Here is a 23,747-nt window from a genome sequence, read left to right on the forward strand (position 1 = left end):
TTTTATCGTCAAATTGCCACCTCGTTGTAACTGTGTCTGTGGTGCCATCGCCGTAGGGCAAGCCAAGGTCTACACGCAATCTCGGCGCGCTCTCGGCTCGAGAACAGATAGATGCTGCCGTCACCATATCATTGGCAACTGGTAATTCACCAGGAAGCAAATCCACGTGATGGAATTTGCCGTGTACATTGGACTACAATACATCCGTTTGTCCAGTCCCTGTGGGCCCCATTTTACGTGTATGCTGAATGGCGTCTCCCGGCCCAGAGATGCGCTCAATTCAGCCATTTGATGTGCGTTGGTCTGAGAAAGGTGTCCGTTGATGTATTCTTTGGAGGAATAGAGCAGAGGTGAAACGTTGCAGATCTCAAAACAGGTGTCATCAAGCGGAGATTTGCCTAAAAGGAAGAAGTCCGAATAGAGCTCCTGCAAGTCGCTCATAAACTCGCCCAACACGTCGTCCACGGTGCTGCTGGTCGTCGAAGTGTGAGATGCATTCGACCTTGCAACCGGGCTCATCTTCGGCTTCGAGCTGGATGTGTTTCTGGGCGACGATCTTCTGCTCCTTTCCTCATTCGCTAAATTCAGCCAAATATCCTCCGACATCTCGTCGTGCTTGGGTGGTCTGGCCGCCGTATCCCGGTCGCTGGCTAACATGCAACCACCAAGGAGATCTTCGGCAGAGAGTTTGTAGCTGCGCCCGATCCAACCCAGGTCTCTCCGATCTTGTAATGGTGTCTGCACTCCACTGTCTATTGTGGACGTTTCGAGCTCATGGTCGAGTTCGGGAAGTGACGCCGTGTCATTAATGAATTGCGTGACATCAATCAGGCAAGCTAGCATGAAACGGCTGCGGCCACTGCTGGGAATGATTAGAGGTGTGAACAATACAAGATGAGTGACTGGGTCCCCTGCTGCATCTTGACCGGTTACGATGTCCATTGAAGCACCTTCGCATTCACAATTGTTCAGGAAGAAGTGTTCGCCCACGTCGAAGATGTAGCGAAGTTCTTTGGATGTGGCGACAACGGGAAGTCCAGTCACCGCGGTGTCGAGGATGCAAAATGATTTGAAGTGCTCTACCAATCTGAGGCCGGTTGGGTCGTCGGTGTGGTTTCCCGAGTCCGCCACGGAGACAGAACTTGTAGTAGGTGAGTGCAGCCATGAGACATGCTTGGTTCGAGCTCTGGCTGCCGGTGCTGGAGGGTTCCTATGTGAAGCCGCACCCGCTTGTGACGGGGCAATCGACTCACGCGACTCCTGGATTCTCAAAGTGGAGGCGCTGGAAACAGTTGACAGGGTAGAGAAACTGGCCAGACTCGCCTGCCGACTCGTGACCGATAGCAACGAGGGCGACATGGCCTCGTGGACAGTTCGTTGGGGTCCCGTGAGTGGCTGGAGGTAAGATTTATGGAGGTTGAACTGGCTGAGGCTCGTGGCTGGAAGTAGTGACTGTCGTCCATGCCGTCTGCGAGGCGACACATGGATGGTGGAGTCAAATCGATTTGGAATGGTGTGCGAAACGGTGAATTCTTCCAGGCTAGGTCGACTCCCGGGAGGTTCGAGTGAGGAGAATGTGGTCGTCGACGGGAAAAAGGACGCCGATGACTCTGCCCGACGCAATATACCAGAACCGAGAGTGGGTGTACCAGCTGGTGGTTCGGGTGATTTCCGTAGAGTTCGGAGAAAGACGTCTTTGAGACCCTGCTTCAGCGATCGCCGTGGAAGATTCGGTGGAGGAGGTGCAGGAGGTTGAGGCGGTTGAGACGAGGCTTGCCGATGTTTACCCACCATGATGTGAGCTCGTCGTCGCCTTTGATGTTGTCGTTGGCCTGTTCAGGTTGGCAGGTTGAGCGACCGGCGTTCGGATTTTCTATTTTTGCGGACAGCAGCGACTGCGTTGACTGAGATCCAACCAAGTAAGACTTGAGGTGAATGCGAGAAGAGTCTGATGGCAACTCAATGGAAGAGGATCAACAGTGATGACCTAGCACACACGGCGACAAGCAGTTACCCGTGTTCAATCCTACGCCATCTCACAAGCTGAGAAGCGCCCGACAGAAAAAGGACAAAGAAGCCACCACACAGGCATGAATACCAGAACGCCAACCAACAAACCTCTCAGATCCTATTGCAAAATGGAGAATGTCTTCTGTGACGGCCGTTGTCTACATGATGAGCATGGTTTGAAGAGGTGTTCTGCAAGAAGAAAGAATTGTCACATTACAAGTTCATGATGGACGAACTTTTGCGATCTGCTGCAGGGGCTCGGGGCTCAAGGCACATTGGTTCCCGGGGAACTCGGCTGGGTGGACTTGGGGCCCAAGCAGCCTGTTTCAGGTTTAGCAGGAGATCCAAAATGTCGGGAATTGTTTGCTAAGGGGGGCGGGACTGTGAGGGTATGACGAGAGGGCATGCATCAAAAATGAGGCTGGGTAGTCAATATGGAGAATTGGGCAGGACTCTTGTGCTAGATCTGGGTTCAAATCTGGAGGCATAAAGTGAGGCTTGTGGGGAATGGGAGGTAAGGATTGTGAGTGACAAGGTCCATGTCTCAGGCAGAGCCTTTATGATCATTTCGACCAGATGGATGATAACAGTACACAGCTATTGGTTAGACTGTGATATACTGGATGTTCACAACTTGAATCTAACCCGGTCGACAATGGCCTTTTCACATTACTCCCATGGTAAAATGTATATACGATTCAGTTGATAGAGGAGAGTTTTTCCGGCCAGGTACCAGGCGGCCCGTCGGACCAATCACCAGCTCGCATTGTCCGAAATTTTCCGGTCCATTGAATTGGGATTTTGGCCTCCGAACAGCTCTGGCTCTTTTTTCACTCTCAGTTCCGTTTGACCACCACAACTCAACACAATCACCACTGCTTGAGAGGGTGCGCCGCCGTTCTCACCCAAACCCTTCTCTTCACTCTTGAAGCTCCATCAGGAGCTCTAGTAGCCATGTCGGCCGTTCCCACCTCTCGCGCCCTTCTCCGGCAGTCCAGATCCCTCCTGCGACGAAACAATTTCAGACAAGCTTCCACCACCTCAGAAGCCGCCGCGAAGGCGCAAGAAAGCTCAAAGCAGGCTGTGTCAAAGGCTTCAGAAGGCTTGAGCCGTGTTTCGAGCTCCGCTGGCTCTGCAATTTCCAAAGTCGGTTCCTCTGCGTACAGCGCTCTCAGCAGAGTTGGTGGGAGAACAGGAAGAGTTATTGCCTTTGTCGAATGTATGCCACAAAATCCTCTCTAGGAAATATCGGGGCACCCGTTAACTTGGTTGCAGCGTTAATACCACCCACGATCTACTACTCTCGTGTCGGATGGGAGGTCGCACGGATCGTCTTCAAGAATCAACAGATGGCTCCTCCGTAAGTCTGATTGGGAATCGATATCATCTACAGCTTCTGACCCGTTGTTTTCAGCTCTGTGGCTCAATTTCAATCCTATTTCCAACCTCTGATTAATGTCTTCCGGAACCCTACGTCCATCACGTCAAGCGCGAGCTCTGTTTTCAAAACCCTCAATCCGGACGCTGCCCTGAACACCATTCGCACTGCAAACCGCAGCCAACTGACCGCCGGTGGAATTGTCTTGGCTCAGGTGTTGGGTTTCTTTACCGTTGGTGAAATGATTGGAAGATGGAAGCTGGTCGGATACCACGGCGAGCCACATCACGAACATTAAGAGAAAGTTCCCAAAAGGACCGACTGCCAAACACTTGTTTGATGGCTGTGCATTGTAATCTTAGGAGTTTGTCACACGAAAAGACAGGTCAATACATACTTTTAGGTCAATACTCTGCTTGAGCTTGTTTTGGTATCTCTGTTGTGGTTGAATGACTAGTGATTGGCAAAAGGCTGTATATCCCTTCAGCGTCAATCTGTCTGGCAGTCTCGGTCTGCAGAACATGTTTGGCAGATTCTACTACCACACAGCAACAATGGATCGGATGTTCACCAAATGTCATTGTGAATCGCGAGATACTGGCCTACGAAGCAAGCTAGAGTCATCACCTGCACTACAACCTGTTCTCAATCCAAGTCTTGCGTTCTATCTCGCTCGTCAATTCCACTCATATTCTTCAGGCGGTCTCTGATTGGGCAAATGCTTGGTAAAGCGTGCCTTAGATCTATCATCATCGCAACATATCGCAACCCTTGTGCCGGACGGGACTATCCACGGAAGCAAGAGAAGGGCCAGCACCGATTTCATTTCCTTCTCACGCTTGATCAAGGTTGATCTGCTTTGCCGCCAGAATTTGTGGAAGACAGATGGTACTTTTTTCGCCCGATTCATTCCTCCAAACATATAAACCTGGCGTCTCTGACGAGAAGTCCTGGAGAAGAAGAGGGCTATTCGGAATCGAACTCGATTGCCCGCACCGTACCTGCCCTCTTGATATCTTGTTGTAACTCGCAAGACGGCTCGGGGTTGTGTTGAAGGCGGGATATGGCACGACATTTACATCCCACACGAGGCACCTCGCTTCGTTCCCGAGCGCAGTCAGCCCGCACCCTCGCAATGCGAACTCTTTCGTCGCTTCGTTCACGCCTGCAGCCCTTGCGCTCCCCGAAGTCGGTCAAGAAACGTGTGGCAGAGGAAGGGGTGCATGCCGTCGTGGCAACATTTTCGCCTGCGCTGGAGGGAATGAGTTGGAGAGACGCATCATCCGCAGTCCGCGAGGGTCAAACAATCAGAAATAGGTCCTGAGAGAGCATTGACTTCACTAGATCTAGACCCCGACGACGAAGCAACGAATGGCTCCTATCTCTACTATCCTGCAGCAGACTCTAGCGCAGGTGACCAGTTTTCGCTTGTTCAGCGTGCTTACTCGGAAAGATCCCATGCACCTTTCGTTACTACTCACCGAGGCCTGCTCTTTTGTTGCACCCAAGTACACCCCACCCCATCCAGCCCATGGGCAGCGAGCCTCTAGAGCACCGAAGCACATCCAGCATAAACTTACCTGCTGCACCTGACCTTTGTTCTCAATATTCGGCTGGTCTAAGTAGACCCTGGTTCAAATAAATCTCATCTACTGGCCATACACCCGTGATTGTGCATAGCCTGGAAGATTGGTGCAGGGATCTTATCAAGAGGAAGCGAGCGAGACTCGCTAGGACACGTATCGTTCTAGAACATATTGCGGGCAGCTTGCCTCGAAGGAGTTCTAGAGGGAAGAAAGTATGTGTCTCTATATTCGTTCTTATCATTTCAGCCTCGGGGTCAAGAACGAGCCTTTGTCTGTAACACGCTACTGCGACCAGGAGGCACCTTGCACTCGTACAAGCTAATATGTAACATGAAGATTCGCCAATCGCATAACGCCTGATATCGCCCTGCAACGGGAAAAGTGTGACCAATCGCAAAAGGTACGAGTAGGTCAGCTGGCCCCAGAGAGAGCCTGGGGAGAAGCACTTCTCTGTGGCTTGAGGCTAGAGATCCGCACGGCATCATTGATCCGACCGACACAAGGATCTCTACGGGAGACACAGCAGTGTTTGATAGTGTCGAAAAGGACTTCAAGACGCGATCGACCAACATAGTATGGACTGTAAATCTTCTCCCTGGACCACCAATCATTTCCAATCATGTCAGGCGCAGGTCTTGGGGATTCAATCTTTCTATGCGACCTCTGACAATGGCTAATGCTAATGGAAGGCTGTAAGTAATCTGTACCGCATTCCATTGAGCCCTCAAGGTATGTGAAATCTGTTCACAGCTCACTCTGGATTCACCTCAGCGCAGGGTGATGATGCTGGCCTGTGCTCATCGCCGCCATTCCATGACTCGCCGAGTAACAAAGCAAGATGGAAACTTCTTTCACTTCATCCTACATTCTCACTGATTCTCACAATCCGACCTTCCCACGTTGCCTTACCATCATGCACGACAGAAAATGGCACCCGCTCCTCGTCTTCGAGTTCCGCGCCTGCAGCCAGCAGAGGCGCCAAAAAAGACGAGGATGACATCCGTCAGCAAAGTCACATCCACGGCGGGTAAGGCAGGACGTCCAATTCTTCTCTCGTTCGAAGAAATGCCGGAATGGTACAGACGTGAATCTAACCCGTGGATTCTCCATGGCTATCGGCCTATTTCAGGCTCGGTTCACGCATCGTTCTGCAGCTGGTCGTACATCCACAATGAGTCGGTCAACATCTATTCCCACCTCATCCCGGCCGTGTCCTTCCTGCTCGGCGAGTGGTATATTCAGCAGTACCTTGGCAGCAGATACTCCGGGGTCACTGGCGTCGACTTGGTCGCTTTCTCCATCTTCATGTTGGCAGGCGTCACGTGCCTATCGTTGTCGGCGACGTACCACACCTTGATGAACCACTCCCAACACATGGAACATCTCTGCCTGCGACTGGACATGCTAGGTGTAGCAATATTCATACTGGGAGACCTTGTCTTGGGAATATACATGGTCTTCTGGTGTGAAGCTTGGCCACGCAATATCTACTGGGCCATGGTTAGTTCAATTCCATTTGCACACGTTTTGTTTTTCCTCGTCTTCAACCTGATACTTGAGTCTAATACTCATTTTTTCTGGTTCGATAGATTGGATTTTTCGGGACATTGACCATCTTCATGACAATGCATCCCAAGTACCAGGGCTCGAAATATCGCCTCTTCCGAGCGTTGATGTTTGTGGCGACTGGCTTGTGCGGTATTGCGCCCTTGGTCCATGGACTCAGTGTATTCGGCATGTCGCAGATGATGAGAAAAGCTTTCCCTTACACTTTAGCAAAAGCAGGCTGCCTCCTATCAGGGACTTTATTTTACGCAGTAAGTCTCCCATTTTCGCACACAAGAGAGAAGAAATGAAGCTGACACATATGGTTTTCTAAGACCAGGTTTCCCGAAAGCCGATATCCTGGTAATTTCGACCTATGGGGCTCCCACTCGATCTTCCACGTCCTGGTGGTATGCGCCGCTGTGGTCCAGTTGGTGGGTTATCTGGATGCCTTGGACTATGCTCACGCCAATCTCACTTGCTCATCTCATTGAATCATGTGTACATGCCGAGGATGGACATAGTGGCCACTAAGACGAGCTTTCAACCGCGGACCGTATGATAGAGAAGAGAAGCAGAGGCTGATAGAGTATGATGAATTACCAATTGAGGGCGCTTAGCGGCATCGATAGCATGAACGGGCGGCCTCGCTTTAACTTAGTCCCTCTTGAGCCTGCGTCTTTGTCTCGAAGAGGGAGGCCTTTCCGCCCATTATCGTTGTCCTCTACTTAAGATGCTAGCTAGGCTCACACTGTTAGGGGTCAACTCGTCTCTTCAAACCTGCCAACCTGATTTGAGTCGCCAAGGAAGGAAGATCTAGGAGGCGATATCCGATTGTGGACGAGCTTAGCCAATCACCAAGGCTGCGTGGCTGGTTGGCTTGATAAGATGGACTTTCTATTTTTCAATCGGCCTTGTCAACTTCTCCCAACAAGCCTTACCTTCTCACGGACCACGGATGATCTACTCTCCACTCCATTGCATGTCTCCATTCCATCCCATGTCGTGCTTATCAGTGTTTCCAGTGAGCCAACAGGGATTGGCAATTACGGCCCGCCCTTGGCGTCGATATGCAGGCCAACTCTACCACCACTCCACGAACACTCCACGCCAAACCAAATTCCCCAGCTTCTTGTTTGGTCGCACAGATGATCACAGATACCATGTCATGTCGCTCGCGTCCCCTCGTGCCGTTATCGGGCCAGCGAAGAGCAGGGAAAATTTTTCAGCGCCAGCCATCGCGTGCTCACGAGCCATGCGCAAGATGGAGTTCTCTCCCACGAGCCCAGACTTTCTTTTGCTGCGCGCCGGCTTCGTCTTGACGTTTGCCAGACGGTGAACCTAGAAATACATAAAGTGAGGAAAGCCCACTCATGGGCTACCAACCATAGCCAGCCTCCCTTCCGTCTGCGTCCCTCGGACTTCTTTGAGGAAATTGCGGCAACTAGTGTCACAAGGGCCAAGGCAGGCATCTGAGACTCAAGATGTCAGATACCGCAGGAGCAGCTGTTGTTCCTCTCTCAAAAGGATTTGGATATGGCATCATCCTAGGTCTCGGGTTTGCCTTTGCGCTGGGCATGATTGGCACGACATGGGCATTGAAAAGGTATCACGGAGAAGTCAGTACCGCCCGGTCCCCAACCAATACAATACATAGCTAACACCCTTCAGGTACAAACCTCTGAAGAGTTCTCAACCGCGGGGAGAACTGTCAAGTCTGGTCTCGTAGCCGCAGCCGTCGTGTCCAGCTGGACTTGGGCGGCGACCTTGCTTCAGTCTTCGGGTGTGGCTTATTCGTACGGTGTCTCCGGCCCATTCTGGTACGCGTCCGGAGCCACTGTCCAGATCTTGCTGTTTGCGACCTTGGCCATTGAGTAAGTGCTGCTCATGACTAAACCACAACTTCTTACTAACTGTCCATACAAGATTGAAGAGACGTGCACCCAATGCCCACACATTTCTCGAAGTGATCAAAGCCCGCTATGGCGTTGTGACACACGTTGTCTTCCTGATCTTCGGCCTCATGACAAACATCCTTGTTACCGCGATGCTCTTGACTGGTGGCAGTGCTGTGGCCAGCTCTCTTTGTGGAGTACCCACGGCCGCAGCCTGTTTCCTCCTCCCAATTGGTGTCGTTCTATATACCATGTTTGGCGGGATCAAAGCGACCTTCTTGACGGATTACGTGCACACGATTATCATTCTTGTCATTATATTTGTCTTTGCATTCAGCGCCTATGCCACCAATGAGGTGGCAGGCTCACCGGGCAAGGTCTGGGAACTCCTTGTGGACGCGGCGAAACGACATCCCGTGGATGGAAATAAAGATGGCAGCTATCTGACGATGCGAAGTCAAGAAGGCGCTATCTTTTTTGTCATCAACATTGTCGGCAACTTTGGTACGCCTAACATAGTGTCCCGCCTGGTCAAGTCCTTCTGCTAACTCCCTCCAGGGACTGTGTTCTTGGACAACGGCTATTACAACAAAGCCATTGCCGCTTCGCCTGTCGACGCATTGCCCGGATATGTCATGGGTGGCTTGTCGTGGTTTGCCATCCCCTGGCTTTGTGCCACGACCATGGGTCTTGCTGCTCTCGCCCTCGAGAACAACCCCGTCTTCCCAACCTACCCGAACCGCATGTCCCACGCCGATGTCAGTGCAGGGCTGGTCCTCCCCTATGCTGCCGTTGCCCTCCTCGGAAAAGGTGGGGCAGCCGCTACTCTTCTCCTAGTTTTCATGGCCGTCACCTCAGCCTCGTCTGCCGAGCTGATTGCCGTCTCGTCGATCTGGACCTACGACATCTACCAGACATACATCAACCCCAAGGCCTCGGGCAAGTTCTTGATCCGAATGTCTCACGCTGCCTGTGTCGTTTACGCCATTTGTCTGGCATCGTTTTCGACCGGACTGTTCTATGCCGGCGTCAGCATGGGGTACCTCTATCTGCTCATGGTAAGTCTTCCTATGGGCCAGCACGAGTGATATGTTGCTAACTACATCTGCTTTGTGAAGGGCTGTATCATTAGCAGTGCAGTCATTCCCGCCACGCTGGCACTGATGTGGAAGGACCAAAACTGGCAAGCCGCCGCGGGCGCCCCCGTGCTAGGCTTCGCGTGCGCCTTGATCGCCTGGCTGGTCACGGCCAAGAGGGAGTGCGGTGTGCTCAACGTCGACTGCACGGGCTCCAACAACCCCATGTTGGCGGGCAACGTCACGGCGTTGCTCAGCCCGCTCGTCTTTGTCCCCATCCTCACTTTCGTCTTTGGCCGACAGAACTACAACTGGGAGTCGATGAAGGCGATCCGCAAGGGCGACGACTCGGACATCCTCCGCCGCGCCAGCGTCGACGCCGAGATGCAACGCGAGATTGCCGCGCGAACAGCCGAGCACGAAGCCGCCGAGCAGACCAAGCTGAACAAAGCGGCCATCATCTCAAGGAGTTTGACCGGGTTCATGACCATTGCCCTATTGGTGCTGTGGCCCATGCCCATGTACGGGACGGGATATATCTTTTCCAAGAAATTCTTTACCGGTGAGTTTCCTGTCGCTGCACCTTGTTTCACAGTTTGGCTCTCCGCAAAGAAACCTCCATCTCTTGAACCCTTCCTCGCCTCTTCCCTTTCTTCCTTCCTGTCATTTTTTCTCTTCTGTCCCTATTTCACCCCACTAACACCCTCTTTTCCATTACGATAGGCTGGGTCGTCGTCGGCATCCTCTGGCTCTTCTGCTCCAGCTTCTGCGTCGGCCTTTTCCCGCTCTGGCAAGGCCGCAAAACCATGGCCCATACTGTCAAATCCATCTTCCTCGACGTCGCGGGCAAGAGGGGATCTGCTCTCCACGGCCGCCCCGCCGAGGTTGTCGAAGGCGAGGACGAGGAGACCAGCGGACAACAGACCCCCCACGATGGCGCGGAGAAGGTCGTGGTTAAGACCGATTGAGCGGTTTCTGCGTCAATGCCATCAATGCACAGGTCACAGGTTTCGTGCAGTGTGTGGTGGCTCTGAGCACTGGGGGCAGGAATGCAAGATACAAGATACAAGAATGGTCTTGAGGAAGTGTCAAGACTAGGATCTAGGGTTTAGCGAAGGGGAGGGATGGAGGCAGCGAGAGTTCCCCAGAAACTCGGTTTATTCTTGTGCTGCGTAGATAGATACCCCAGACAGGTAGAGCGAGGAAATTGGTTCTCAGAAAAATGTTTTTGCTCTTTATCTTCTGCTTCTACCGCTGCTACTGCTACTGCTACTGCTACTGCTTGGATAGATATCTAGGATACCCAGATACCAGGTACCTAGCACCACCTAAGAAGACAAGGTCTTCCTAGGTCCTACGTTCTACGTCCTAGGTAAACTGGTAGACTGGTAGACTGGTAGAGGGAGAGCCTCGTCGAGGAAGGTGTCGGAGGGGCCAAGGAGAAATAGAACCAACAGAACAGAGACCTCTAGAAGGGACGAAACTCGAGATACCTAAGTACATGCACACATACCTACATACATGGCCTCTTCTCATATATCTCATAGTTATATCATATCATAATGATGAAGCCCTGGTCAAAGTGGTATTGACTCGTCAACTTGTTAACTTTGACGATATGCGTTGCATGCGTTGTATGCGTTGCTCATTGTCATTTTCAAAGTCAAAGCCATAGTCAATAGTAATACAACTCAACTCTTTTTGTGTCTGTTTGCGTGTCGTCGGTGAATCAATCCTGGCCATTTTCCATGCTGGTACGGATAGAGCGTGCTACATATGCACGCGTTACATTTCCTGGTAGACATCACTCGTAGGCTCTGACAACATCCAAACTGTGCCTGGGTATCCCCTCCTACCCACCTTGAGCTATCCTTGCGAGACCATCGTTGTCGTGTTCAAATTGCATTGCCATCACACGGGCACTACTCCCAACCCAGACCCTTTCAGACACCCGCTCACGACGGGACATGCACTGTGCGGCAAACATTTGTGACCTGTCAATCTGTCTCTTTCTTCTCTCACACTAGCAACAACTCATTTCTGTTCCAGTATTTCCAGTGTTTACTTCTTGTCGGCGGGCTTCGTGTTGACCAGTCCAGACAAGAACCCGCTGAAACCTTCTGGCTTCTTCATGTCTTCCCAGCTCTGTCGTCGGTCGGCGTGAACGTCTCGGTTTGCCATGAGGCCGGAGAAGATACCACCCTGGTTGGAAGCAGAGGACTAGTAGCTTTCAGTCAGCGTGGTTTTACGCGAGTGATGAAGAGTGAGGTCCAACAGGTGCGTGTGAGAGCATGTTGCAGACTTGTGACAATACATACCCGTCTCCGTCCGGCAATGGCCGCTGCAATGCCTCCCCCAGAGCTCGTCGCAGGGGGCGAGCTGGCTTTGGGCAGAACGTCTGCCGGCTTGGCCGCACTCGACCCGCTCAACCTCCTCGAGGGTTCGTGCACCTCTTTCCCCGCCATACCCATGAATCGTCGGTCGCCGCCCCACGCGTCGGGGTTGGACAACACCTTCCTCTCTACGACCGGGTAGTCGGGAAGAGCTGGTGTGGCCCCGGCAGCGGCGGCTGCGGCGGCGGCGGCAGGGGTGGCATTGGTCAGGATGGGTGAGTCGGCGGTCTTGTCGCTGCCGGAGGAGCCCGACAGGCGACGGGCGGTGCTTTCGTGGACTTCACGGCCCGCAGGGAACATGAAGCGGCGGTCTTGCCAGGACGAGGACGAAGATGAGGACATGGTCGTCTGATGCCTAGATGAGCGTACGTGAGTGATGTAACAATATCCAAGGGAAAGAGCCTGGATACGTGAGGTAGTGTTTGGAGAAAAAGGTACTTGGAAAACAAAGATAAGTGATAGGTAGAGATATATCGAGAAGAGTTCAAGCAAGAGGCAGAGGCAGCAGCTGCTGGCCAGAGGTGATTGGGAGATTACAAAGAGCTGCCAGCTGGAAGTGGTACGAGGGGGAGGGCCATCCCCCTCCTCGCTGTCCACGAGCAGAGTAACTTCCTTCCCTGACGAGCATCCGTGACATGTGAGAGGTGGGCAAGGGCGGCATTGCTCGTACGAGTCTAGCCAGTAGTCCAATAGTTCAGGTCTTTTCCTTTGACCTGCTGTTCCTCCCCCGCCTTTGACTGGCTTCGTCTGGGGTAAAACATTCGCGGCGCCGGCAGCGACTGGAACCAAATGACGCCAAGAGATGCTTATCTGGGGAATGACGTAGTGAATGAGCCCTGGCAGCAGAGGCTAGTCGAGCCGATCACATGCTATCGGTTAAAGATGCCCTTGGGTGATCAACAAGTATCTCAGGTTGCGCAGCGCAGGTACTGTAGGGGTGTGTGAGAAAGTCATTCCTGGAGATATACAAGAGCAAGTACGGTATCGACGTCCATGTCTCAGAACCTTGGTTGGTCAAGCATTGACATGTCGTGTCTATCATTCTCGACACTCAGCCTGTTTGGTCATTCCGACTCTATCAACATGGGCTGATGTGAGAGAACCGAGCAAGAACTTCGCTTGGACTGTCTTAACTGCAGCATCGATATGTTATTTAGGGCTTAATGTCCTCCCTCATCACCATCACCCTTCCCATCACCGTTCACATTCTGTGCTGCAGTGGCAAAAGGAAGGAGGATGCGTTCCTCTTCGGCTTCGTAAATGCGCTGAAAACTCGGTCAGCCATATCCCCAAAACAATCACATATGAGACCCCCTGCCCCGAGGGACCCTGATTTGGTGGATGGATGTGGCGACCTCACCTCAATTGCGCCTGTTGCCGTCATCCAGCTAGCAACCAGCATGCTTTGCAACACCCAGCTTCCCCCAAAGACACGGCTCCGAAATCGCGAAGCGTCCCAAGTGTCAAAGCCACGGTGTGGGAAGTTGGAGTCCAGATGCAGCTGGAGCAATTGCGGAAATCGATCCAGTGCCCGCTGCGACTTCCGCACGGCATCGCGGTAGAAGCCCACGGCGCCGAGAATGAAGCCAGCACAGGCAGACACCACAAAAGGGATCGTGGCGGTATCAAAGATCATGGCGCCTATTGAGGCGCCGCTCATGCCCACGAAAATGGAGCCCAAGGTCCCAGAGACGATGACCCGTGCCATGCTGAAACACCACGCGGGTTAGATAGACATCCTACCGATCGAATTCGGAAAAGGGGTGTTATCCTCTTGGGGAAAAGACACCTACAATATGCCCGGACCGCTGCACCAACGGCAAGATGATTAGAACTAGGGAAATCTGCGCCAAACAGCGAATAACGGGTCGGCCGTGCCGTCCTCACCTTACATTCCCCCAACCTCCTCCTAGACGCAAAATGTGTCTATACGCGTCGGTGAAGCCAGTGCTTGTGAGCGCTTCATTTCCAGGGGCTGGATTGCGGAAAGACATGGTTCTCTGGCGGAAGCTCTCCAATTACTCGGGGGATCAATAAAAGGGACATTGTCGACATTAGAAAGCTTTTCGGCCAATCAGCCAGCTGTGCGTCAGAGTCTTGTGGACGAACGTACACTGTTGATGGCTTCGTCGGAGCATTCGAAAGGCAGAAGCAGTCACCCGGTCTGTCGGCGGTATAAGATCTGATCCAACCATTTAGCAACCCATTCACCAAACAAGCTTCCTGGATAACGTGAGCAACTTTTGGTTTCCCCCTTAAGCTGTGCAATATTGGGATATCTGCTCAACCGGGCCCTTGGTCCCTGGGTACCTTGGCAAGCACCGAATGGGTGTCGAGGTAGGACAATACATCGCAGCTGAGGCATAGCGCGCAATACAAAGCGGCACCAACACCCAAGGAGAGTGGCCGGAAGGACCTAAGCTTTGTCATTATCGGTGGGTTTGACGGATGTGAGCAAATTTCCATTTCGCAAGAGAGAGTGGCTGAGCACATTTCGTAGGCGCAAGTTCTTGGCTTCTCCCTTTTCCTAACAGTCAACAAACCAAAACATGCTTAACGGGACCCCTGTGCTGGGAGAATACCTGCTCAGAAAATGTCGGGTTCCTCGTTATGCAGAGACGTGCGATATTCAAAAACGAGATCCTCGCTCCATGTCTATCGTGAGATGGACCAGACAAGGACTATTTGCACTAGCCAGCACGGCGATTGAACGCGGAGAATATCCCATTTCCTAGAATCGCCAGAAAGATTAAGTGGTTGCGAGTGTTATGCGACCTGTTCCTTTTCAACCAACAATGGATTGTTGTGGTATGTGTCCACAAGGTAGGAATGGCCTGCACTCCATATCACCAAACTGCGACCTGCAGATCGGATCGAATTGGGGATCTCCGACAGTGATCCAAGGTGTCGACGATTCAAACCCTCCTCGATCCTCGAGTACCCGTCCTTCGAGATATCAGGGCGGCCTCGCGTTATGGGTCGGCAACATCCCCCAAAACACCACCATCATGAGTCTGCGCGACTACTTTTCCGAACCCGCCCCGTGCGACCTGCTCAGCGTCTCGTACAACCCGGACGCCAGATATGCGTTTGTAAATTTCAGCTCCGAGGCCGCGCGGCTCGCGGCCATCAGGCTCGCGGGCTCTCGACTTTTCGATGGCAGGCGTCTGGACTGCCGCATCCGCCACGAGTTTCGGGGGAGGTCGACCAAGGTCAACTACGGACTCAACACCAGCACAAACAAGGCGCTCCTCACCTCATCGAGTCCGGTCTGCTGTGACAGGGCGAAATCTCTGCGCAGCAAGGTCGAAGAATTTACGCATTTCCCCGAGGCGGACAGGTCGTCGTGGGGCAAGGAGAAGTACTTCATCCTCAAGAGCTTCTCGCTGGATGCCCTGTACCAGAGCCTCGAGACTGGCCGGTGGCATGTACCGAAGCGGCACGTTGAGCGACTGAACCATGCCTTTCAGGTACGTTGATGCATGCATTCCGTGGAACTTGGATCCCCTTTTTTCGGCTCTGTACTTGGGTTCTCACCAGCTGACGAAATCTCCTCGTCTCCTCCAGACAGCCAGCAAAGTCTACCTGATCTTCTCCGTCAACGGCTCGGGCTGTTTTTTCGGGTATGCGGTCATGCGCTCCGAGATTCGCGTCGAGGACGAAGACCTCATCCCATTCGGCGACGAAGTGCACGTAATATCGCCGCACGGCTTCGACGTCGAGGACGACTCCGGGGCGAGCCAGCCCGAATTCGAATGCGACGCACAGCCCGCGGCGAGGTCGAGGACGGAGTCACTAGCATCGTCTGACTCGACGATGACATGCTCCTCGACGGCTTCGTGGTCGTCGTTGTCGCCATCCTCCTCGATCTCGTCCGGCTCCATCATCTACCAACCCGAACGAAGGAGGATCATTTGGGAGGCGTCATGGCCGCCGAGAACTGCACCGAGGGAAGCCGTCTCGACGGAAGAAGATTTGCAGACAATTTCGTCAATACAGTCCCTATCCCTCTCGGAAATTCAGCCGCAGCCGCAGCCACAGCCGTGGGGAGGAGGTCGACACGATCAGCGCTCTCTATCGACCGCAACCGCACTCTCCAACCGGACAGAATCGCCAGACAATACGGCATCCCGATCCACCGCCACTGCCAACGGCGATCCCGACGCATCATCCTCATCGTCCTTCCTCGCCACGCTCGACCGCTTCAGCAGCCCCTGCCGCATCAAGTGGCTGTGCGCGCAGAGCCTTCCCTTCGCCGCGGTGCGCGGTCTGACCAACCCCTGGAACGCCGACAAGGAGGTCCACGTCGCGCGCAACGTCACGCCCGTCGAGCCGGCCGTCGCGGCGCGGCTGTTGGAGTGTTGGGGCACGGCCACGGCCACGACTGCGTCGAGGTCTGCGTTTGGATCCGGCCCTCGATTAGGATCGGGAGCGGGATCGGGATCGGGATCCACGAGCGAGGTGGGCGTGACGAGCAGAGGATAACACCCGGAATTTTCATGATGTCTCCTCCCAGTATCGAACATGTATGCATGCATGACCCCAAACAAACAAAATGAACCCCAGGAGAAAGGATCGGCGGATCATGACTGTCACCGACAACAAGACGAGACCCGATGAATTGAACAACGAAATACAGTGGTGATGATTTCAATGATGAGAATGTGCATTACGTATGCATATACATGAGCACAATGAACGATCAATGATCATATCCTCTAGACCCGTAGACCCGATATAAATTGCTAAAGAGACATTCGCGTGTCTCTGGTCTCTGAATATCGACAGTCCCATAAGGATAGTAGAGGTTATCAAGTACTTTGTCTGGTCACGATCCCTTGCACCATGAACCACTTACTAGCCGTACATGACACGCTGTGTACCGTATAGCGAGTACAAGACATGTAAATACCTATTAGTTATCATCATATATCAGTACTGCTCAGTCCTCTGCCGAGTAGTCCACGATCATTTACTGGCCCTCCCTGACCGAGACACATGTCCTTCCTGTAAAGAACTCATACTCTCCATCTGATTTGTTCCCACCACGGCTTCGTCCTGACGAGTCTCCCAGTCCAAGTCTGAGTCCTCGATGCATCGATCCCAGCTAGATGCTAGGTAGGCAAGACCTCGTGAGACACCTCTACCTACTTACCTCCCACCCTACCTCCCTACTCTCTCACCTCACTCTCTACTAGATGTCCATCGAATCTCATGGGTTCCGCGACTATACGCCTCTCCGCCGAGCCGGACCTCAAAGATGACGAGTTGGGGTTGGAAAATGACGGCGATCTTATAATGCACCTCCAAATACGTTGCGCTTTCTGGCTCTCGGAATACCTTGGCCGGCGCGTCGGTGAAGTTGCACGTCAGATTCGTCACGGTCGTCAACTCGGCTGGTCTCGCTGTCAGGTAACTTGTAGCTTTGTTGGACGTGGAGGCTTTTGTCAAGGGCAGGGTCAGATGGATCGGACATACAACGACGCAAATTCGACAGGACACGGTTCCCTCCCATTGGAGCCATGACGATTGCGTGCGACCATGTCTCCCTGGGCTTCATGATGCTGACCGCATGCACCATGGGGATCTCGATCAGGTTCTTGTCATCATCCAGCAATGTTCCCTATTCTCTCGCGATCAGTAAGAATTGGTTGTCGATGGACACGCGGCAAAGAGAACCGCAACGAACCGCAACGACAAGCCATTTGATTTGGTCCCGTGCGTACACCCGTCGGTCGGTTTTGTCTCTAAATATATCCTGATCCCGGTGCATGTGTGGATTGAACAGCTGGTTGCATACGACGCCATACGATATCCGGGCCACGCGGGCACGCAGCACCGGTCGGCTGGCCGCAGCAAGCCGGTCCGCAGCAAGCTGGTGGGCACGGGACATGAGCAGGCCCCTGACCACTGCGAGCTGTCTAGGAGATATCAGTTGCTGGCGCCAAGTAGCGTCGGCAACACCAGTAACTTACGGGTCTGGTATTTGGACGACTTTCGCTGCCGGCATGATGAATGGATGCTGCTTGAGATGCAGGTAAATGTTGTTGAACTGGTGAATGATATATGGAGACCTTCCAAGGCCCCCAGAGAGGACGATGTGACCCTCAACGATTGTGAGCTGCAGCTCAGCGAGATAGGGAGCCTATATCGGCGATCTTACAATGGGCGATCCAGGTAGCACCTTCAGTGTTCTGGCTATTTGATCGTCTATCAGCTGGAATATCCTGTTGAGTTGGTCATCGAACAGGTGTTGTAGCTCATTGCTAAGGGACAAATTCTGGTCAGCAGACTCGAAGAATATGAAAACCACTATCTACTATTGTGTGATGTGATGCCAAAGACATTCCTTTAGAGTTTCCCACTGACAAATATTGCGGCAAAAAGGGCAAGGCTTTTTAGCTTACCTGTCCAGTATAAGGCATCCCCTTTCCACTTTGGCTTCTTTCGAATTGAAACCTGCTGGTAGGCCTGGTACTGGCAGTCTGAGAAGGATGATTGTAGAAGTCTCAAACGTAGTTTTGTAGGTCTGGAACAGTCCGCTGGTCATCTTTCGCACGGCATCTTTGATAGAGGCGCGGGAAAGTCCTAGTTCTGCTTCAAGGTATCTCAACCGTTCAAATGCAAGCTGTTGAAACCCAACGTCGATCATTTCGCTACCAAGGCTGTAGTCTGCCAAAGGAAATCAGTCACACTTCCTACACCAGGAATGGGTGGAAGGAAAAGTTGCTCTCACCTTCAACTTGATGTAGGACCTGAAATCGTAGACCTTGGCCCGATCCGGCGGTCGATTGGAGAAAACTGATTTTCTACGGGTGAAAAGTCCATCAATATGTTGTCGATCAAGCTGAGAGCTTCAATTCACCTACCGTTGATATTCCGCCTAAATCAGCAACGAGAACGACACCTTTGGGCTAAATCATGGAGATGAGCTTTCGATAGTGACGAAGTAGAGCGATCTTACTGCAAAAGGCACTGTGGAGTGAGAAAGAGCAGAAATTGCTGTTGCTTCCGCCTCAGTTATGCCCAATTGGCAGCTGTGCCCTGGGCCAGCCCTGCCGAAACCAGCCTTGTCAACGAGAGCGTCGAACGTTTGCATCATGTTGACATCCCAGGCAGAAGGTATCGCGAAGATGAATTCAATCTCTTTATGATGCCATCCATGCACCATCCCTGCAAAGCCCTCTTCGATGTGGGCATAGAGCATTCGTAAGAAATCTAGACATAGCTTTCGGGCATGATCAGGGTCTTCTGGCACGCGCCGAGACCCTTTCCACAAGCTGCTGGCGGACCGCAGCACGCGCGGGTCAAGGAATTCTTTGAATGCGTCAAAAATTTGAGTATCATGGTCGTCCGTCTCGCGTATTGCCGGGAATCCCCAGGATAAGAGCTCGCCATTGCGGTAAGCGAGTGCAGTTGGCACCTTTCTGAAGTTAGCGATGGGATCTGCGCAAGAAGTATCTAAGCAGACACGGCTTTCTACCTTGTCCTCGGATGCAAACCCAGTTCCTGGCCATCTCCGAAGCATGTTAAGTGTCTCGCCAGGAGTGCCCTTGGTGTCCCACCATCCGACCCCTGGTCTCAATTAGCTCCGTACAGTCACGGGAATCAGTATGTCCGAGCAAGGACAAGGTGGCTTATACCTGTGCAGGTCGTGCCAAAATCAACCGCGATGACCAAGTCCGGCTGGCAGCTTCGCGAAAGCCTCATGGTCCGAAGGTCTGGAACCAAGGCAGCTTCAGGATATTCCAGAGCGTCAAAAAACTCGTCCGAAGCTCGGAATCTTTCCAGAGGGTCACGATCCACAAAGGCTGCAGTGTAGGTTGTAGTGCTGTCCACCATGTTTTGGAACATGTTGCCCTCTGCGGTATCTCCACGGCTTCTGAGATCCCGGATGAATAACTGCAGCGAACCCATCCACTGGTAAAGCGTGGTAATCTGCGCAGTCTCACGCCTCATGACTGTTGTGTCATTGAGGATTTTGTGGGTGTTGTCCTTGGTTTCCATGGACACGAATCTGGCAGGATCAGTTGCCAGCAATGAGCTTAGCAAGCATGAGAGGACCAAACACAAAGAACATTACAGCGAGCAAAGAACAGATGGGACGCTCTCCGAGCTACTCCAAATCCGACGGGCACGAAAATACCACAAGATCCCCAAAGTGAGAGGAGGTACTGACATGGAGGCAATGAGCAGGGCGATTGCAATGGCCGACTTGTGCCCCTCCAACTTGGCCTTGAGATTCATCAGCTTTTCCCGCTTCGAGAGCGACCACTTCAAGCGGCCAAACAGTCCGGTAGAAGACAGCTTTCGCAGGAGTTCGCTCATTTGGGTGGTCACGTCGTCGCAATTCCGGAGGGTGTCGAGGAGATTCTGGCGCAACGAGGCCGGGTATTGGGCCATGTTGCCATCGTCACGCATACTCTCGAGACTCGCTGAGAGACTGGCAAGCTCTTGAAGCAGCTCTTGCATGTCATTGCGGGCGTCTTTGAACCGGGAGGCAAAACCATGGGCTTGGGCTGAAAGCTGGGCGACCGCGGCGATCGTGCCTATACAGGCTGTAGTGATCGAGATTGGATCCATGTCTGCCGCCCATTGTGATCCTCTGGGTGGGAGGATGATCTAGGTCACCATTGCTAGAGCTAAGGTGAAGTAGTCAGCCCCAGCTTCTACTTGCAACAGACGCAGGGGGAGGGAGGTTGTCAGGCCATCCGAACGGATTCGAACCTCACGTGCCTCACTAATACCTTGGTAGCGGGGCATCAATCCAAACATGCCAAGATCGGTGCAAATTGACCAAACAAGATATATGAGGTACAACTTAGTAGCCAGATATTAAACGAGATTAATGTTCATCACTATGTCATATCACTACTGGGCGCATCTCCCCTAGGAAAATCATGCTGTGTACTGTGGTAACTCCTCCATCTGCTCAAACTCAGTCATGGAAATCTCATAGCCCAAATGCCTCTTGAGCAGCTCATGGGTCACAAATCGCTCTGGTGTATTGCCCTGTGCATCGACAAATGACACGTGGTGATTCACATCGCTGATACGTTGCAATTCATTGGCGTGGCGATGGTGATGCGGGCATCCGTCCACGCCGATGAGGAAGATGGTGACGTGGGCCCACGAAAGACCCAGCAGATCCAGCTCGAACTCGTCCATATCCGTGGCTTCACCGTCGAGCAGCAGAAGCAGGCGGAGCATGGGCGTCTCTGGTCCAGCCTGCCATCCATACACTGGGTGGTGCGTGGCAGACTCGGAGTGCTTCTGGAAGTGCAGCTCCTTGACCTTTTGCCAGCCTGTCATGACGCGCGTGCCGCCTCCGATTCTGACCTTGCGCCACATCCTATCGAGGTTCTGGTGGTTGATGGTGCCAATGTATTCGGCAGAGTCGGAGAAGGTGGTCAGATCGTAGCCACGGAACTGGTGATCGTGGTTCGCCATGGCGTCGGTGAAGCGTCGGATGATGGCTTTGGCAACATCTGGTATACACAGTCAGAATGGTTATCGAAATCTGAGGTCTCTCTCGGGAAAACTACCTTTGTTCTTTGGCTGGGTGGATTTGGTGTAGCCAGTGATAAGATACTGGTCGTATCTTGGTCGAACCGGATCGAAACCCATTGATCCTGAGACGTCCAAGAGGATCATTGTGTCATCTGTGGGCACTTCAGGTCGATCATAGGCGACAAAGGGTTTCGGCATGACTTGCTTGGAGTAGCCTGCAGAGGTATGTTGAACATGACAGGTGTCGGTGGCCGAGTAGTACTCGGGTGGAGGTTCGACGGCAGTGGCCATTCTGGCTCGTGCCATGTTCATTTCGGAGATGAAGTCTGGCTTCATTCTGGCTCCGACACTGCCTTCTCTGTGGTTCAAGACCCAGTAGAGTCGTTCCTCGGCCGTATCTTCGTATCCTCGCCATGAAGGGGTAAGTCCTCTCCATCCTGCCGCTGCCTCGATACTGAACTTGAGCGGATTGGAAGCTTGATTCGCCCAGGCCACCGGAATAGGCTCAAAGTACCCAGCCCTGAGCAGATGAAGATATTGAATGGGCTGGCGAGCTCGAAGATAAGCGATCTTTCCAGTCATGCCCACCTTTTCTTGGTATACGGCCACGATATGCCGCCACTGCTCATCAGGCCACCTACCTTCCTCCTCTGCCAGAATCGTGTCGCGCAGACTACGGCCTTGATCCACCATCTGCTCCACCTTTGCCGTGGCCCTCTCCTTCGAAGATTTGATGCCGATGGCTTGTCGGAAACTCGAGAGCCTCGAGGCCTTGGCTGGCCTTGCCGCGGCCCCATCTGTAGAGGAAGAGCCCTCTTTTTGTGGTAGTTCACCTGAATCTTTCTCGTCGTCCGCCTTGTTGGATCGTTTTTTGTCATTGGCAGCCATGACACTCAACTGAGACATTGCGGCTTCTAGGGCAGCATCGTTCCAGATGTCGACCGCTGGCTCCAGTGCATTAATCCTGGCTTGAGCTTCAGAATTCAGGCGATTGTTGAGGTCAATCGTCTGGTGGATGGACATGGCATGGTACTTTGGCCGAGGTCTCTGCATTCCCCAGGTAGAGTTGGCGTAGCCATATGGCGACACGACGCGGATTCGATAAGGGTTCCTGCTCAGTCCAGTCAGGCTCTGAGGGTTGTCGTTGTAAGCCTTCTCGCCTATCCGAGCAACAAAGCAACGAATCAGCCCACCTCACACAACGCGACTTTGAAACGTCAAGACCACATATACTGACCAGGATACATGACTGCCTTCGACCACATGTCCTGCACTCCGTAGCGACTCCATTTCATCCTCTGATATATGTGGATGGGACAGCCGCAATAGTAGTCTGCCTCATGCTCGGGTTCGATTTCGCTGTTGTATATTTGGTACTGGAACTGGAGCTTTTGTAGGGCATTCTGCATTTGTTGCTGTTGGAATAGTTAGCCTGTAATTACGCTATGGTAACGACAGACCAGAATGCGGAAGACTCACCTCATCTCTCGCACGAACTCTGCCAGCCTCAATGACCGGGTTGGTATGGGGACGCTTGGCCGTTATCCGGCTGGTGGCTCTTTGGGGCGGTGGATGTGACGGTGGCGCATAGGCTGGAGGATGAACGAGTTCCTCGTCAACCGCTTGCTTGATGTCGCGCGATGGGCTTTTCGCAGTGATCTGAGTCGTCCTTGATGCCGTTACTGTGCTCTTGTCTTCTTGCGCCTGAATTTTTCGCTCAGGATGCCACTCCTTGTGTTCATCTTTCAAGTCTGCGTCCATTGTTCCGCCGTAACGAGGGCCCGAGTACAGAACCGCAGTCTATTGAAAGGTGTCAAACGCCCGCTCAGATTCGTGTCGCACTTTCTTCTGCTCTCAAAACTGTTGCTCTTCTTCTTCGTCTTGAGACCAGGTCCGTGATAGCGAAGGAGGGTCGTGATACAGCCATCTCCGCATTTATGGGTGTAAGACCGCTGGAGGCTGTGCAGTGATGGGTACGTCAACGCCTTGCGACCTCTCCCAATGATATCGATCAGCCGACAAACTCGCATCGGCACATGCAACTGGTGGGTCCGGGGGAGGATTGGGCTCTCGGGCTCTCGTTGTCTACCCGTCGAATCGCAGGAAGAGATAAGCACTGTGGCACTGTGGCACTGTCCCCAATCGTAAGCGAGCGACTGTCAAGCTTTCTCCAAGCCTCACCAAGCTTGTCATTGATTATTCGCGCATCTCCCACCGTCTCGCGCATCCTCGTTGCCCCTTTGCCACGGCCTGGCGCTACGTTTGCGCAGCCGCACGGATGAAAGATGGGCTGCGGAGACTCGCTTTTCCGGGCGGGGGGAGGAATCATTATGCTGAATGAAGGAGTCCCATGC

The 23,747-nt window shown here is 52.9% G+C and overlaps 8 protein-coding genes across 8 annotated transcripts; 3 read left to right on the top strand and 5 right to left on the bottom strand.

The window, feature by feature from the left end:
• Positions 1–120: 120 nt before the first annotated feature.
• On the bottom strand, positions 121–1,794 carry AYO20_00874 (hypothetical protein; the record flags this gene model as incomplete). Its single annotated transcript, XM_022639182.1, has 1 exon — positions 121–1,794. One exon carries the CDS (start codon positions 1,792–1,794, stop codon positions 121–123), a length of 1,674 nt encoding a protein of 557 aa, XP_022504973.1.
• Positions 1,795–2,964: 1,170 nt separating this feature from the next.
• On the top strand, positions 2,965–3,686 carry AYO20_00875 (hypothetical protein; the record flags this gene model as incomplete). The annotated part of the gene is made up of 3 exons (XM_022639183.1): positions 2,965–3,229; positions 3,286–3,370; positions 3,425–3,686. The coding sequence occupies 3 exons, from the start codon at positions 2,965–2,967 to the stop codon at positions 3,684–3,686; spliced, it is 612 nt and encodes a 203-aa protein (XP_022504974.1).
• A 4,317-nt stretch (positions 3,687–8,003) lies between these two features.
• On the top strand, positions 8,004–10,458 carry AYO20_00876 (hypothetical protein; the record flags this gene model as incomplete). The annotated part of the gene is made up of 6 exons (XM_022639184.1): positions 8,004–8,138; positions 8,191–8,393; positions 8,446–8,918; positions 8,973–9,472; positions 9,533–10,052; positions 10,214–10,458. 6 exons carry the CDS (start codon positions 8,004–8,006, stop codon positions 10,456–10,458), a joined length of 2,076 nt encoding a protein of 691 aa, XP_022504975.1.
• A 1,093-nt stretch (positions 10,459–11,551) lies between these two features.
• On the bottom strand, positions 11,552–12,225 carry AYO20_00877 (hypothetical protein; the record flags this gene model as incomplete). Its single annotated transcript, XM_022639185.1, has 2 exons — positions 11,552–11,710; positions 11,809–12,225. 2 exons carry the CDS (start codon positions 12,223–12,225, stop codon positions 11,552–11,554), a joined length of 576 nt encoding a protein of 191 aa, XP_022504976.1.
• Positions 12,226–13,043: 818 nt separating this feature from the next.
• AYO20_00878 (hypothetical protein) lies at positions 13,044–13,591 on the bottom strand (the record flags this gene model as incomplete). The annotated part of the gene is made up of 2 exons (XM_022639186.1): positions 13,044–13,148; positions 13,244–13,591. 2 exons carry the CDS (start codon positions 13,589–13,591, stop codon positions 13,044–13,046), a joined length of 453 nt encoding a protein of 150 aa, XP_022504977.1.
• Positions 13,592–14,891: 1,300 nt separating this feature from the next.
• AYO20_00879 (hypothetical protein) lies at positions 14,892–16,368 on the top strand (the record flags this gene model as incomplete). The annotated part of the gene is made up of 2 exons (XM_022639187.1): positions 14,892–15,353; positions 15,424–16,368. 2 exons carry the CDS (start codon positions 14,892–14,894, stop codon positions 16,366–16,368), a joined length of 1,407 nt encoding a protein of 468 aa, XP_022504978.1.
• Positions 16,369–17,067: 699 nt separating this feature from the next.
• On the bottom strand, positions 17,068–20,466 carry AYO20_00880 (hypothetical protein; the record flags this gene model as incomplete). Its single annotated transcript, XM_022639188.1, has 11 exons — positions 17,068–17,288; positions 17,362–17,506; positions 17,573–17,804; positions 17,859–17,935; positions 18,047–18,149; positions 18,291–18,555; positions 18,620–18,692; positions 18,753–18,797; positions 18,848–19,458; positions 19,527–19,900; positions 20,063–20,466. The coding sequence occupies 11 exons, from the start codon at positions 20,464–20,466 to the stop codon at positions 17,068–17,070; spliced, it is 2,550 nt and encodes an 849-aa protein (XP_022504979.1).
• A 315-nt stretch (positions 20,467–20,781) lies between these two features.
• AYO20_00881 (hypothetical protein) lies at positions 20,782–23,154 on the bottom strand (the record flags this gene model as incomplete). The annotated part of the gene is made up of 4 exons (XM_022639189.1): positions 20,782–21,371; positions 21,429–22,553; positions 22,631–22,808; positions 22,873–23,154. 4 exons carry the CDS (start codon positions 23,152–23,154, stop codon positions 20,782–20,784), a joined length of 2,175 nt encoding a protein of 724 aa, XP_022504980.1.
• Positions 23,155–23,747: the final 593 nt, after the last annotated feature.

The sequence above is a fragment of the Fonsecaea nubica genome, assembly GCF_001646965.1.
Source record: "Fonsecaea nubica strain CBS 269.64 chromosome Unknown Scaff3, whole genome shotgun sequence".
Lineage (NCBI taxonomy): Eukaryota > Fungi > Ascomycota > Eurotiomycetes > Chaetothyriales > Herpotrichiellaceae > Fonsecaea > Fonsecaea nubica.